Source organism: Nelumbo nucifera, chromosome 7 (assembly GCF_055504915.1).
Source record: "Nelumbo nucifera cultivar China Antique chromosome 7, China Antique-T2T, whole genome shotgun sequence".
Classification (NCBI taxonomy): Eukaryota; Viridiplantae; Streptophyta; class Magnoliopsida; order Proteales; family Nelumbonaceae; genus Nelumbo; species Nelumbo nucifera.
Window position 1 is genome coordinate 51,042,127 of NC_142655.1, and position 15,660 is coordinate 51,057,786.

The following is a 15,660-nucleotide window of genomic DNA, read 5'->3' on the forward strand; positions in this document are numbered from 1 at the left end:
GGTCGACCAAAATGGTTTACAGCCGGCCAAGCCCGGTTAAAAAATAAAATAAATTAAACCCACAAAATATAATAAAATTGATGGAAACACATGCCAAGCACGTGGTTTCCCATTCCAGGCACACGCCATCCACAGGGCAAGGTTGAATTCAGAAAAGAAAAATTACTCCGATTAAATTGTAGGTACTTGATTTGTACGGTGGACAATAAGGTCATGCCTCCAAATTTTTATAAAAATTTTTGAACGTTGGATGATGTGGCTTTAAATTACCTCTAATTTAAAATTTAACGCAGGAGCCAAAGCTATTTCATTGAATCCACGCCACTTTAGTTTGGTGAAGACGTGTCAAACATCTTGCCACGTGTCATACACAACAAAGGGATAACATGACATGAACGTAAAGAAATAGTAGAAAACAATATTGCACTTCATTCACTTGCATTGTTTATAAGCATATGACGTAACAAACCTTCTTTATAATGAGCATCTCTATCTCCAGCAGTCTCGCAAGGAATAAGCTCAACACACAAATCTGGGTGAACAAGTCAATGGCAACTAATTCAGTCTTCAGAACTATCTTCGTCTTTCTCATCCTCTTCTCCATCTTCTCAGGCCGAGTTCTCTCACAATCGAACAGCAGAAGCACTCAAGCAGTTGTAGAAGAATGCCAGCCAGAATCAGGAAACTGCAATAGCAAGTCGAAAGCTTTGCCGCTCAAGATCATAGCCATTGTCTCCATCCTTGTGACGAGCATGGTTGGGGTTTGTTTGCCTCTGCTATCTCGCTCGGTCCCAGCTCTGCAACCTGACAGAAACCTTTTCGTCATTGTTAAGGCGTTTGCAGCTGGTATCATCCTCGCCACAGGTTTCATGCACGTCTTGCCTGATTCTTTTGACATGTTGAGATCTCCTTGCCTGCGTGAAAACCCATGGCATAAGTTCCCCTTTAGTGGTTTCTTGGCAATGTTATCTGCAGTTGTAGCTCTAATGGTGGACTCTATCTCCACCAGCATATATAGCCATAGAAGCAACGTGGATGTAAAGCCAACAGAGATAGAAGCTGCTGCTGATGGGGATAGCAGGGATAGAGAAATGGGTGTTGTAATAAGCTCTGGGATACACTTTCATGGACACTGTCATGCCCCAATGGATACCACCACCAGTGGAGACTCCCAACTATTGCGCTATCGTGTTATTGCCATGGTTAGCTTGATTTCTGTGAACATAAAGAGCACATAGATTCAAACTCTCTCTTTCTCTCTCTTACGCATACACACAAACACTACATATACATGAATTTGAATTAGAATGAATTGTGATTTGTTGGCAGGTTTTGGAGCTGGGTATTATTGTTCATTCAGTTGTGATTGGGCTTTCACTAGGAGCCTCAGACAACACTTGTACAATAAAGCCTCTGGTAGCTGCACTTTGCTTCCATCAAATGTTTGAAGGAATGGGACTTGGTGGTTGCATCCTCCAGGTATATATATATATATATATACAGTCAGACTCTCAGACCCACCATGACTTGTATACAAATTCTTGTGCTAGCTCTAAGAAATAATCCTTCAGACTTTGCAAACTCTTATGATCTGGTTAATTAAATGTCATTTCAGGCAGAGTACAAGTTTCTAAAGAAAGCTCTAATGGCTTTCTTCTTCTCTGTCACAACCCCATTTGGAATTGTCCTTGGGATGGCCTTATCAAGAACATATGAGGAGAATAGCTCAAGCTCGTTGATCACAATAGGACTACTGAATGCTTCATCTGCAGGGCTTTTGATCTATATGGCTTTGGTGGACCTCCTGTCTGCGGATTTCATGGGCCCCAGGTTGCAACGTAGTATTAAACTCCAGATCAAATCCTACATCGCTGTACTCTTGGGTTGTGGTGGCATGTCTCTGATGGCCAAATGGGCTTGAGCCTTGATATAATATAAGGGGACAAATTATTATTGTAATATGTTAAAGTGCACTGAATTATTCCTGTGTCAGTAGTAATTTAGAAGCGGAGTTTGTCGCAAAGAAAGGACAATGATGATATGAACTATTGTTACTTGGGGCGATTCCGTTATTCCATATATGCCATGAAATTCCTTATGCTGTGTTTGGTTGCAGTGCAATTTTATTTGCACTAGCACAAATGTATGGGAGTGCAAATGAAAAAAAAAATATATAAATTTTGCACTAGGTCTTATTTTACTTTATTTTTAATGCAATCAAAGAAACCAAATCATTTGCACTACCCTAATTTTGTATTTGTGCAAATGAATTTGCACTGCAACCAAGTAATGCCTTAACAATTTTCCCTCATTTTTCTGTTTGTCTCTTATTTTATATCAAATCAAACATATTTCAAACGTACATCTTTTAATTTTTGAACAATAAAAAAAGCAAAAGTCTTTCAAACGTACATCTCTTGTAAAACCAATGACTCATGGACCGATTCTGAGGAGATCACTTCAATTTTTTTTTCTTTTTCTTTTTAAAAAAAGATAAGGTATAATACATATTAATAATAAAAAGTGAAAGGTATACAATTATTTCTCGGGCATCACTTAACCTGAAATAAGTCAACCATGTTAGTCTATATAGAGCCGAGGACTTGGGTGAGAGAGAAGGCTATATTATCAAACACAACAGGTGAGGGAGATCTTCAAGCCCATGGGAGAGGCAAACCAAACAGGTTGTACGATTGAGCAATAAAACAAGAGGTGGTCTAGATTCTAAAGTTCATTTCTTCGTGATAGTTAGTGTTGCTGCCAAATATGAGGCTGAGGGCAATAAGGTGATTTTACTAGTACTTGAGGCCGATAGGTTCGATTTGTAAACAAGAGAAGACATCAAAGACCCTGGGTGTAATCCTAAGGGTGGAGACTCTGACGGACAAATTAGTCGGGTGCTTAATAGGGGTCAGACCAGGCAAGAGACGAGATCTCAAAACTTAGTCCTTAATAGCCAAGAGCAGTTCTTGTGATTATAGATTGTGTGTCCTTACCTTGAGGTGAGTGCCCCCTTTTGTATCTAACCTTGCCTTAGCAGTGGTTGGAAACAGTTGGTGATGTGCAGCTAGGATTTGATTTGACTGATGCCATATGGCGTGATCTGAAACCCGCCAAGCATCTCTACATCAGTTAGAAAGGCAAAAAAAAAATAATAATAGAAAAGAAATAGATTGAAGAATGTGGTGGTTTGATAGAAGATCATCCATATGACCACTATTATGTATTTATAAGTATTATGAGAGTTTTAGTTAATAGTATACAACTCAAGAAGATAATATGCATTCCCAGTCAAATACAACCTCTTTGGGCTAGAGATAATGAGATAACTATTTACACAACAATGAGTCCAATATGGGAACATGTTCTAATGTGGGACCAGATCTAGTAGGCACAACATAAGGAAACACGTTAAATGAGCACTTGATAAGTATTTTGACAAATGTCAAAAGTGGGTTTTAATCTTTTTCAAGCGAGGGTATTTTAAGGGACATGTGTCAAAAAAATTTTCAAGTGCTTATTCAATGTGCTTACAACGTTGTACCTACCAAATCCAAGCTAAATGTGCCCCCTCAGGTGAAATGTCTATATTGAACATGAAGCTTTGATTTGAGAAGGTAAAAACAATCTCCATTCATCAGTTTAGTAAATATGTCTATAACTTGATCACTAGAGGAAACAAAACTGAATTTATTGCCACTTTCCATAGAGGCTGAGGTCACGTAGAAAATGAAACTCAATTTCAACATGGAAGGTTCATGCATGCATGGAACATGGGATGATCAAACACTAGAAAGGTTGCACCAAAATTATCACAAAGAATGAGGGGAGGTTGCACCAATCTCTACTTCTTTGCACTCCAAGCAATCATATTCCAGCCAAGGTCAATATCATATCCCCCAGTGACATGCTCATATTCCACTAGGGGTCGTTGATTTGTTCTGCAACTAGGATTACAGGTAATTTCTTCTTGCCATGGATGTGGAGAGTGGTTTATCATGTAACATGTTAGCCCACTACAGCAAGTCAAGTATACACTAGTACTGAGAGAGTAAGAACCAGTTGGGCATGAAATAAATTCCATTCCTAAGAAGATGGACCTGATCCATATCTTTCAATGAAAAGGTTTTGGAGAGATAGGAGATTAGATGAGTAATAGTTATAGGAGATGAGCCAGTAACCAAGGATGTCACCGACATAAATAAGCATGTAAATGTGCATATCACCACGGGAGAAGAACCGGAACCCATGGACAGTAGCTGAGAACTAAGGCAAACAAATTAACCATTAGGGGGCCTAATGAAGCCCACATAAACCCTTGCATAGCTTACAAACATGTGTGGGAATTGAGGGTGCTCAAAACACTTGGGTTGTGTTACATATATATCTTCATCAATAAAGCCATTAATTAAGAAAGACATTGTCGAAATCTAATTAGCAAAGAGGCCAACTATTGGATGCTGCAAGAGTAACGATAGCACATATAGTGATAAGTTTTATCACTGGGCGTGCCATTGAAATCATGACTAGAACTTGGGTGAAACCTTGTGCTACCAAGCGGGCCTTGAAACGATTTATTAACCCATCTACTATATTTTTAACTTTGTAGATCTACTTTGCACCATTGACATGCATATTAGGTTCATGAGGAACTAAGGTGGCAATTGATAAATCTGAAATCTAAAAAGTTAAAAATATATTATTTGTGTCTGAAATCTATAAAGAAGCATAGATGCTTTTTTACTTTTTAGAGGCTCTAAATAGATAAATTCGTTTGTATTGGACCAAACCTTCAGCATCTGAAATTTCCTAATTTTACTATTTTACCCCTATAACAGACTATTTAGTAAAAATTATAATAAAATTAAAAATAATTTATTAAAATCAAAATAATATTGAAAAATATGAATAAGTTTCGATGAAAAAGTAATAAAATAGTTAATTATTAATAAAAATAAAATATGAAATAATTAATACAAATTAAAATATTTAATAATTAATACAAATAATATATTCTAGGAAATCAGTCCTCCACTTCCAGACATAAATCTAGCAAAATGATCCTCAATAACAGGTCCTTTAGTGTTCAAATCTAGGTTCACGACAACGAGAGGAGAAAATAGATTGCCACTATTGAGAGTTGCAACGGCGGTCGAAAATGAAAAACAGAGGAAGGCAAAAGCTGCAGGACGACCAGAGAGGAAGAAGAAGAAGAAGAAGAAGAAAGAAAGAAAGAAAGAAAGAAGAGAAAGGGAGAGAGAAGGCCGGAGTCACTTGCCACCGCTGGTTTGCCGCTGCGTCAAGTGGAGAAGATGAACTATAGGAGGGGGAAACACTTGTCTTCAGTTCAGATCATTAAGGGTATTTTGGACTTTTGGCCAGGTCTGAAATGCATCTGACTGCGCTTAGTACCTGGCCTGGGTGTTATTAGTTCATATCTGAAAATTCATTTCAGACCCAAATTCAGATACACTCCAAACACCTCTAGTGTCTAAAAAACAATGTTTTCAAACTTCAAAGGTCTAAAAAGTGTTATCAAACGTCACCTAAGCACCAATTATCATTTTTAACTAGCACTTGGAATTCTTGGGTGGTTGGTTGACGCCAAGTCGCCAATGAGGATCTTTGGAGGTTATATCCTAACTCGAAGGTTTTGTAATATTATCTTGAAGATGTACGAAAGAGTGCTTAAGAAATTAGATATTTCACTGATAAATGGGCATGAGAAGGTAATGTCGTCCCATCCATGGAACGTGTTATCATAGTGTTGGATGTTTTACTGATAAATGAGCATGAGAAGGTAACGTCATCCCACTCGTAGAACATGTTATCATAGTGTGTTGGTGTGATTGCATATGATTTACAATCAACGGAGCGTAATCCAACAGATCCTGAATGAGTTGAGTACCCCTTGGTGCAAGTTCAATTGTATGGGTGGTGCCATTATTAACTAAAGTAGTTAGAGCTGGTGGGTGTGGCACAAAAATTGGCGTAACTGAGCCTTGTGATGAAGAGGAACAGTCATGGGCAAGGCTGATAATATCACCTGAAGGACCACCCATCATTGTATATGATGAAAAAGATGGAGTTAGGGGTGTTCACGATCCCATTGGTGCAGTTTGGAGAAGATCTTAGACCAAATTAGTAAATTATGGTTTGAGAAATTTTTAAATTGAACCAAACTATTTTGGTATGGAAATTAAACCAGACCAAATCATTTATTATGGTTTGGTACGGTTTCTAATACGATTTGGGGACTCTGAACCATTCTATGATTCTATTAGACTTAACTGAATTGGAAAGCCCAAATAACTCCCTTAAAATTAAAACTTAAAACTTTTATTTTATTATTTTATTATAAAATAAAGAGTCCATTAAATATTTATAATTTTATACATCCAATTTAGATATATTATATTATAAAATCTTTATACATTTACGTTATATATATATATATATATAAAAATGTGGTTTATGGTTTATGGTTTGGTTCGGTTTACAAAATCCAATAAATCAAACTGCAAATGGAGTAACCAATGGGGTTTCAACCATTTTAGAAATCTATCAATTTGATGTGGTTCAGTTTGGCTTTACGGTTTAAACCGTATAGTGAACACCCCTAGATGGAGTAATCAATGGGGTTGTACCAGTGGTGACCGAATAGTTACGCCAGTTAAAGTGTGAGATGGTGCAGTAGTATCATTAACAAGAATTCTAGGGCATAGATGTACTCACAATAACCGAATGATAATAGTGGTAACCATTGTGTGCATTGCTGTACCCCAAGAAGATATACATCAAAGATTGTAAACTGAATTTGGTCTTGTTGTATGGCCTTAAGAAAGGATAGCATGACAAAAAATAATTTTTCAAATGAAGGCGTGCCACCACACAATATATTTGGAAGCCAGCTGATAAAAAAAAGTTGCAATCATGGCTATATTGACCTAATAAGTGAAGGAGAGAGATGAGTTGGCCGGTAAAGGTAGGGTACATTCGATGAGGGAAAATCTATTGGAAATGGAATTATTTTCATTATGACTATTCTATCCATAGGCAATATTTTAGGGCATCCAATTAGTAGATGATTTCTATCATAAGAGATCTGAGTAGCTTAATTCCTTATATACCTAAAACATCATAAGAGATCTGGGTGGAGTGGTGAGATCTCAACTATTGAAGTAGGACTTCCAACTACCATGTAGGTGTGTTTGGGGTACACACTGATATGATCCAACTTAGAGATTGATTCATTAAAGGATTTATCTGCCATTGTCAATTGCATGAATGGCTGTTCATAACCACAAGGATGTTTAATTGTGACCAACCATTTTGAATGGTTGTTCATAACCTGCAGCTATGAGACTCCCTATGTTGGGTGTCTATGAATGGTTCTATGATTTTGTGAATGTCCATTAAGGAATCTGCACCCTCAAACAAGAGGAGGGTGTCACTACTAAGTAGTTAGCTTAAATTAGGACTCTAGTCAAGATTCCTAGTCGGACTACGACTGTGGAAAAGGAATCCCAACAACACCAACATACCTATATAAATCCATGGGTAGCACCAAGAGGAATATTGGAGAATCCTAGTTGAATTGGGATTCCTGGGGAGAAATCTTTGTTGCATTAGGACTCTACCATACGATTCTCGAATTCCTCTAGGATAAATATGGGAAGAGTCCTTGTGGCACTAGGGCTCTCAAGAAAGTTTATAGGGTTTGTCCTGTAGTGTCCTAATTGATTTGGTAATTCCCAACATACCCAAGTGATTAAATGCTAGAAACTAACTTAAAATAGTTTTAAAGCAAGAAACTGAGTTTTGAGAAGTTTCCCAATTAGAGAATAACACTTGAATAAATCCCATAGGATGGTCGTTGGTTGAGATAGTGACTCGTATGGTTACCCAACCAGGTCCGAACATTGTTGTTCAAAATGACTGATTTGACTTTTCACTTTGCATGAAGGGGTCAATGTGGTAATTTTCAAGACTTAAGAACTTAACTACAAATGTATACTTGGACATTCAAAACTTGGAATGTCCAACTTAAGTAAATTGGTGAAATTTTTCTAGTTATTATTTTGATTGATTGAGAAGATCTCTTCCAAAGTTGTCTTGACAGCCCCTTCCCTCAATCAATTTCCCTCTAAAAAAACTTTTAAACGTCAGCTATTAATCTCCCTAGTCTCCCAATCTTAGCCCTCTGTTCCCTTCTAGAATCCTCCCCAATAATCCATAAATACCCTCCCTTCCTCACACACAAACACACAATCTAGCTTAGAGAAAGAATTCTACCCCCCATTAGCCTAGAGAATACCCCCCCTTCATGTCCCAAAACCCTGCCCACTCCCTCTCCAACATCCCTAGAGTCCCCAAATATCATTTTGAAGCCAAAAAACCTCCTTGGGTCATGCTTTTATCAAGAAGAAAAGTTGAAACACTCTTGAAGCAACAACAATGCAACAAAAAAGCTATCATCATCCAGCATGTTTTCCAACACATGGGCCACATATCACACCCAAGAACGGTTCAAGAATGATTGGAAAACCTTCGTAGATTAATCTTTAAGCGAGCAAGATCATTGAGAATGAGTTTATCACCGAAGGGAATTTAAGAAGCTTATGGTAAGCAAATCGAGTACTGTTGCAAAGGAGAAAGACATTCAATTCACCCTCCTATATGTCCGATTGCATTAATAGGTATATTCACTACCCTCCATTCTTTTTAACACTTCAAGTAGATATTTTCGATTGGTTATAGGATCATCCATGTCACCATATAAGTAGTACTGTTTTTTTTCATGAACAATCATGCATGATGTTTTCTAGTTTTTCTTCTAATTTTAGTCAAGCTAATGTGTTCCTTTTGTTTTTTTATTATTTTTCATTGATAATTCCCATCTGTCCTTTCTTAATTTTCTTTTTATTAATTTACTAGGATTGGCTTTGTAATTCATTACATCCCAACCATCAATTTGCATAGTACTAGAAGTGGATATGAGTCGAACTTTTCACAAGCCATTCATGCTTGGCTCGACTTGGTTCAAATCGAGCTTCGAGCCGAATTTAAGCTTTATACCATATTTATATCGAGCTGAGCCTGAGTATTTTGAAGTTCGGCTCTTTAGGCTCACGAGCCTAAGGAGCTTATATATATATAATTATATATAATTTATATTTCATATATACTCTGAGTCTCCTCAAGCTCTCAGGCGGTCAAGTACTCAAGCTCCAGCCTCTCACTAGTCACCAGACTCATCACCACCACACCTTTTCCTCTCATCTCTCCTCTCCTCTCTGCCCTCACTGTTCTCTCATCTCTCCTCTCCTCTTAGCTCTCAATTGAAGCTCACAATCGCAATCCAGAGACTCCAGACTCGCAAGTCACAGGTCACAACCATAGCCCGTAGGTCGTAGACTCTTAGCCGTAGGCCGTAGCCTCTCCATTTCTCCAGCCTCTCGCAACACTCACAGATTCACAGTCAGTCGATACAAAGGCAAGGACAGATTAGGTTTGCTTTCATCTTCTTTAGTTCTTTTCATTCCGTTTTGGGTTAAGGTTTTTTTAGTTTTTCTAGTTTTAGTTTTTATAGTTTTCTGAGATTTCGAATTAGCAAATGCTTATTTTTCATTAACAGAGCTTGTTTATTATTTTATAGTGATACTCTTCATCAACAGGGGAATTAGCAAATGCTTTTTTTTTTCATTAAGACTTTAGGAAGTATATTAACAGAGTAATTATTTCAGCCGGACTTATAAAGTTTTGTAGACCACATATATGGAATATTATGGTTTTGTTTGGTATCATTGCTATTTATACTAGAAACCTTTGGGATTTATCAATATAAATTTTTGAGGAATTATCTTATCACACCACATCAGATAACACTTATGCATTGGATTGGTGCTAACATATTGGTTAGTTATTAATTTATTATTAAAGACTAAGAGTCTAAGAGTCTAAGACCATGGTTTGACTTCCTAGGTATGAAGAGATTCATTTTTAACCCTATTATTAAAAAAAAAGTTCTGCCATTCAACATGCCTACTAGGCTACTATCTCCTAGTTTGTAAGACACCAAGACCCAATGAACTTCATAGACTCATACAACTGATACAAGAGGTTAATGAATAGGTGTAGTGCAATACAATTATGTAAGTATATGATATTTTCCATCCTCTACATAAACCTATATAAACATATTTTAATGAATTAATAAATTAATGAATACTTATAAATTAAAAAAAAAGAATGAATAAATGAATGAAAAAAGAATTTTTCTACTAATATTTATGGTGTTGACTCCAAACTTAAGAAGGTGCCAACTCTTAGAGAAATCTAGTGGTTCTGACTCCATTAGAAACCTAGTGCATCCTCCAATATTGCCCTACTCTTTTCTTTTCTTACTCTTAAGTCTTCACTCTCTTTCATAAATATTAAACAACATAGTCCAAACCCGCTCCACTTATTAATTTAAACAAAATTGATCACAAGGTATCTTGTTGTGCAGGAATGCCATCATCCCCTATCCATGATCACAATGTTTCCTCAACCTCAATAGGACCCTCACCCTCTCATTCTGTGTCTGGTCCTTCCCCTATAATCATGGTTTACATTGCTGATGACTCATCTCCAAATGAGACAAGTCAAACAACAAATAATGCAAGCAATCCCATTGACACTCCTTCTACCATAGATGGTGCTCAGATCGAATCTCAGAACCCTATTGAAGAAGATGGTCCAATACAAAAATCAAAAAGATAAAAAACTTCAAATGTATGGAAGGAGTTCAAAGAGGTTGAACTTGTTGATGGAACAAAGAAGGTGCAGTATATCCACTGCAAGAGTAAATTATCTATACAATCTATTGGGGCAACAAGTCACGTGGCCCGACATTTAAAAACATGTATACCAAGAAAAGTGGCTCAGAAAGTTGAAAAGCAACGAAAGCAACAAATGACCTTGAATTTCCAACCTGTGGATTCCAATGTTGGTGTAGACATTGTAGGCCCTCCTCTTTTAGATCCTTCTATTGTTTCAAAGTATGACCATTCCAAATGAGGGAAGCAATTGCTCATTGGGTGCTTATGCATGAGCATCCATTTACTATAGTGGAAGAGGAAGGTTTTAATTTCATGATGAAGATGTGTAACCCTGCTTTTGAGAAGATCTCTCGAAAGACAATAAAGAATGATTGTGTAGCTATGTATGATGATCAAAAGAAGAAACTGAAAAATCTTTTATATTAGCATCACTACTGACCTTTGGAAGTCACAAAACCAAAGGATAGAGTATATGGTGATAACTGGTCACTTTGTAGATGCTAATTGGAGGTTTCAGAAGCGTGTTCTCAATTTTGTGCATGCTTCTCCACCTCGTCGTGGGGTTGATATTGTAGATGCCATTTATAAATGTTTAAAGGAGTGGGGACACGAGAACAAGGTGTTTACAGTTTCTATGGATAATGCATCATATAATGATTATTGTTTGAGGTTTTTGAGAGAGATCTTTTCTAGGAATAAGAGGTTGCTTTGTGATGGAAAATTGTTTTGTGTTCGATGTTGTGCACATATTCTGAATTTGTTGGTTCAAGATGGTCTTGGTGAAATTGGTCACATCATAGAAAATGATCGTGAGAGTGTCAAATACATTAACCAATTTGAGGCTAGGAAACAAACATTTTCTGAAATTGTACAACAATTACAACTTGGTACAAAGAAGTTGGTTATTGATTGTCCTACTCATTGGAATTCAAAATTTGAGATGTTGTCATGTGCTTTAAAATTCAAAAATGTGTTTCCAAAGATTTCAAGAAAGGGAACAAAACTATGACTACTTGCCAACTCCTGAAGAATGGGAAATGGTGGAAAAGGTATGTGAGGTACTTGAAGTTTTTAATGTAGTCACGAACATTATTTCTGGTAGTGAGTACCCTACTTCTAATTTGTACTCACTACCAGAGTGACATATATAGGGTGAAAGAAATTTTGAACTTGAAGGCAATGGATGAAAATGATTTCATTAGAAGGATGGTTAAAAAGATGAAGGGGAAGTTTGATAAGTATTGGAGTGAATGTGATCTATTAATGGTTGTGGCTTCCATCTTGGATCCGAGGTGCAAACTAAACTAAGGCTGGTTGAGATGTATTTTCTAGAAATCTATTCAGAAGCTGAAGCTATAAATAACATTGAGCAAGTTCAAGGAGCTTTGTACCAACTTTATGATGAGTATGTAGCTGCTTATAATGCTAGTAGTGAGCAATCATCCACTCAAGGGAAAGGTAGCAAAAGATCTTTTTCAAATTTTAGTTCTAATTCTCAATTATCAACAAGCTCAGGATGGTCAAAGTTGATAAATTATGTGAAGAGAGTTGAGACCATTCCACCACTAAAATCAGAGTTGGATATGTACCTTGAGGAGGTTGTATATATTTGTGAGGATGAAAAGTCACATTATGAGTTCAATGCTTTGGAATGGTGGAAGGTTAATAATTTGAAATATCGTGTGTTGTCAAAGATGGCAGCTGAGATTCTTGCCATTCCAATATCCACAATAGCTTCAGAATCTACATTTAGTGCTAGTGGTAGGGTAATTGATCCCGATCGTGCATCTTTAGCTCTAGAAACCGTTGAAGCTCTGATTTGTGGAGGGGATTGGATTCGTGTGCTTCATGGTGTGAAGAAAAAACAGAAGGTATATTACACTATCTTCTATTCATTATTGCTTAGTGGTACTCTATTACTTTATGCTTTGATTTGTTTATCAATGATTTAATTTTGGTCCTTTTGCATGTTTGTAGGTGGATAAAAAGCCAATTTAGATACTTCTACCCATTTCTTAATGATGCTTCGAGCTTTGGATAGATTGTTTGGATGCCAAGGAGTTGTGGCCATGTTGATCATTTGTTGTGGTTTCAAATATTAGAATATTTAGGTTGTGGATTTTTTGAGTTGTTTTATGGATTTTTGAGTGGATCAAACTATTGAACTTATTACCTTTTTTAACTATTAAACTTATTTGATGGTTTGTTAACCCCTTTTCTAGTAGTTCAAAATTTAGTTGGCATTCTTTTTGAATTAGATTTTCTTAGTTTTGTTGATTTGGCAATTAGATGTTCTTAAGTTATTTGCTGAAATTGTTGAATGCTTCACGCTTGCATAAGTTGAGAAGCTTAGAAAAGCAGGTAATTCTCGATTCATCTATCCTATATTCAAGTATTTTTTTTTTTTGTTTCTAATCTTTTTTATTGTTTTCAGATTGGAACCCCTCTAGAAGAGAGAGAGAGAGGGAGTTGCCTATGGAAGGGACCCTTCAAATTTGCATGAACCACCATTTGAACAAGATGACAAAGATTGTGAACCAGGTATTTTTGAGTTGGATTCTATTTTTTAATTATGGTTCAGCTTTTCCTATTTATTTGGACAATTAGAGTATGGGACAGGAAAACTATGTTTATCTTTATTGTAGAAAAGAATTTTTGTTCAAGGATTTTTATTTATCTTTATTGCAAAAAAGAACAAGAAAACTATGGTTTGGTGCTGACCTAGACCCTTTCTATTAAAATAAGGTCCATTGATCATTTGAAGCTCAACAAATCTCTATAAAACTAGTGCAATGCCACAGTTAAATATAAAACGAGTGCTTTTCTGCTGCAAAATACAAAATAACTGTTGTAAATAGATAAAAATATATTCATATAAATCTCAAATCCCACATTCCCACTTAATCCCAAAGAAGTTAAAATTAATGTTCTAAAATGGGTCATATATTGGATTGGATCTTAGTGGATCTGATCTAATGATACCTGAATTCGATCTAATTAGTAAACAGACCAGACTCTCAAATCTAATTTGACCCAATCATGGTTAAATGGATATCTTATTCCAAATTAAATGAATCTTGTTCAAATTCAACTTGGATTAAATCTGATCCATTGGGAGCCCTAGATTTTTATCAATGGAGGAAACTCCTACCTGAAATGTCTGTCTGGGGAAGCCAATCATTCAAGCTTTGAACATGGAGCAGAGGAAAACCATCCAGTGATATGCTGCAGTAGCACTGTTTTAGTCTTGTTGGCAGCCCTATTGCCATCATTTGGTTCAATACATGCAGGGTGGACATCTTTTTGACCAATTGTTGAGGATAGGGATGATGCTTACTGCTTTTAATGCTGTATGCAGTAGCTTCTGAAGTGCAATTTCAAAAGTACCATTTGCTGATTTGAGATTACTCTTTACATTCTCTTCATCATTAATATCCTGGCCTCTCAATGCATTATTTTTATCCTAATGAAGGATGCCGTATATAACAAGCACGGCAACAAGGCTCTAGTGAAAGGACAGCTGCATAACATGCATATGAAGGCTGCTCATGGGAAAGCACAGGAATCATCAATTTATCATCAGAGGTTTGTGTTTTCCTAACAAGTTAATTTGCAAGGTTCTTTTTGCTGGGTGTGCATTAGTATCTTATTTTTTTTTAATCTTTTAAACCATTTCTTATTCTTCCTCTCATGGACACATACATGCATGCACGTGTGTGTGTGTATGAAACTACTCAGTTCTTACTTGAAAACAATACACACACGGTGAAACTAAAAAGGATGAAAGGAAATTGTTGGGTAGTTATGGGATCCATACCTGTATTTGTACATGGGCTTACAGTTCTGTTTTTTCGATGGGAGTGTCTTCTTTTTCGTGATGAATGAAGATAAAGTTTCCATCCAACAATTTCTAACCTGAGGGTCAAACACAACTATCCACATAAAGGACGAGCTTCCATGGCATTAATCTTTTATGATCTGTTCAACCACATTATGAGCCAGATATTGTTCTTAATGTTAGAACCTAGGTGATGGTCCAGTGGTTTGGCATCCATCTGAAACCAAATTTCTTGATAATACTATTACTACAGGGCTGATGTAATTTGAAGTTCTTTCCATTTATGACTCGTTCCCTTGTAATTGGAAGGACTGATGTGAAACTCAAGGACTTACTTATCTTTGTTACAGTCAAGGACTTATCTAATATTCTTTTGGTTTTGCTTTTACTCTTTTACCAGTGGTTGGTTATTTGTGTAAATATAAAAGCATCAACATATATGCTTATTATCTACAGAAATTTCCCCAAGAGAAGTTTTTTTTTTTTTTAACTCATTTGGAACTTTTTCAAAATTTACCTTCTTTGAGTATTCTTCTCTCTAACTCAGCCATGATTGTTGGAGAATGGAATCACTGTAACTTTGGAGGAGAAGTTCTGAGGCGCGTCTAAAGACACTGTCTTTAGAAAACGTTATTTGCCCCTACTCAGTTTCATTGAGTTTGCTGTTGGGTTACAGGCAAATCCGTTCCCAGGATACAATAGAGCCTTGGGCGAGAATTTGCAACCAGCAAAGTTGAAAAATCTCCAAAGAAACTTTCTGTGAGATTGTAGCAGACCGGACTGAGAGAGAGAGAGTGAATTTCAAAATTGTGTGTTTTTGAGTCTGATTCATGATCCTTAAATAGTTTATGAAGATGTATGAAGAAAAGGTAGGTGCTGGTTTAGAGAAGGCACATTGAACAGTCACAATTTCAAACATTATGACTGTTTAAAAAGTAGTTAACAGTTAATGGCTGTTAACTTTGAATTGTGTACTCGAGCCGAATCGAGCTCAAACAC

The 15,660-nt window shown here is 36.5% G+C and overlaps 1 protein-coding gene and 1 long non-coding RNA gene across 2 annotated transcripts; both read left to right on the plus strand.

The window, feature by feature from the left end:
* Positions 1-410: 410 nt before the first annotated feature.
* Positions 411-2,218, plus strand: LOC104586518 (putative zinc transporter 10). Its single transcript, XM_010243778.3, has 3 exons — positions 411-1,202; positions 1,330-1,479; positions 1,616-2,218. Exons 1-3 carry the CDS (start codon positions 480-482, stop codon positions 1,919-1,921), a joined length of 1,179 nt encoding a protein of 392 aa, XP_010242080.2. The 5' UTR covers positions 411-479; the 3' UTR covers positions 1,922-2,218.
* Positions 2,219-9,203: 6,985 nt separating this feature from the next.
* On the plus strand, positions 9,204-14,911 carry LOC148790482 (uncharacterized). The gene is made up of 4 exons (XR_016078320.1): positions 9,204-9,511; positions 13,258-13,364; positions 14,296-14,408; positions 14,711-14,911. It is a non-coding gene; the product is annotated as an uncharacterized LOC148790482 (long non-coding RNA).
* Positions 14,912-15,660: the final 749 nt, after the last annotated feature.

Bases quoted from the DNA above. Each gene is read 5' to 3' on its own strand.
- LOC104586518 (XM_010243778.3), top strand. From the start codon at position 480: ATGAGCATCTCTATCTCCAGCAGTCTCGCAAGGAATAAGCTCAACACA. The intron at 1,203-1,329 runs GTTAGCTTGATT...ATTTGTTGGCAG, and splicing joins GCTATCGTGTTATTGCCATG to GTTTTGGAGCTGGGTATTAT. The intron at 1,480-1,615 runs GTATATATATAT...ATGTCATTTCAG, and splicing joins TTGGTGGTTGCATCCTCCAG to GCAGAGTACAAGTTTCTAAA.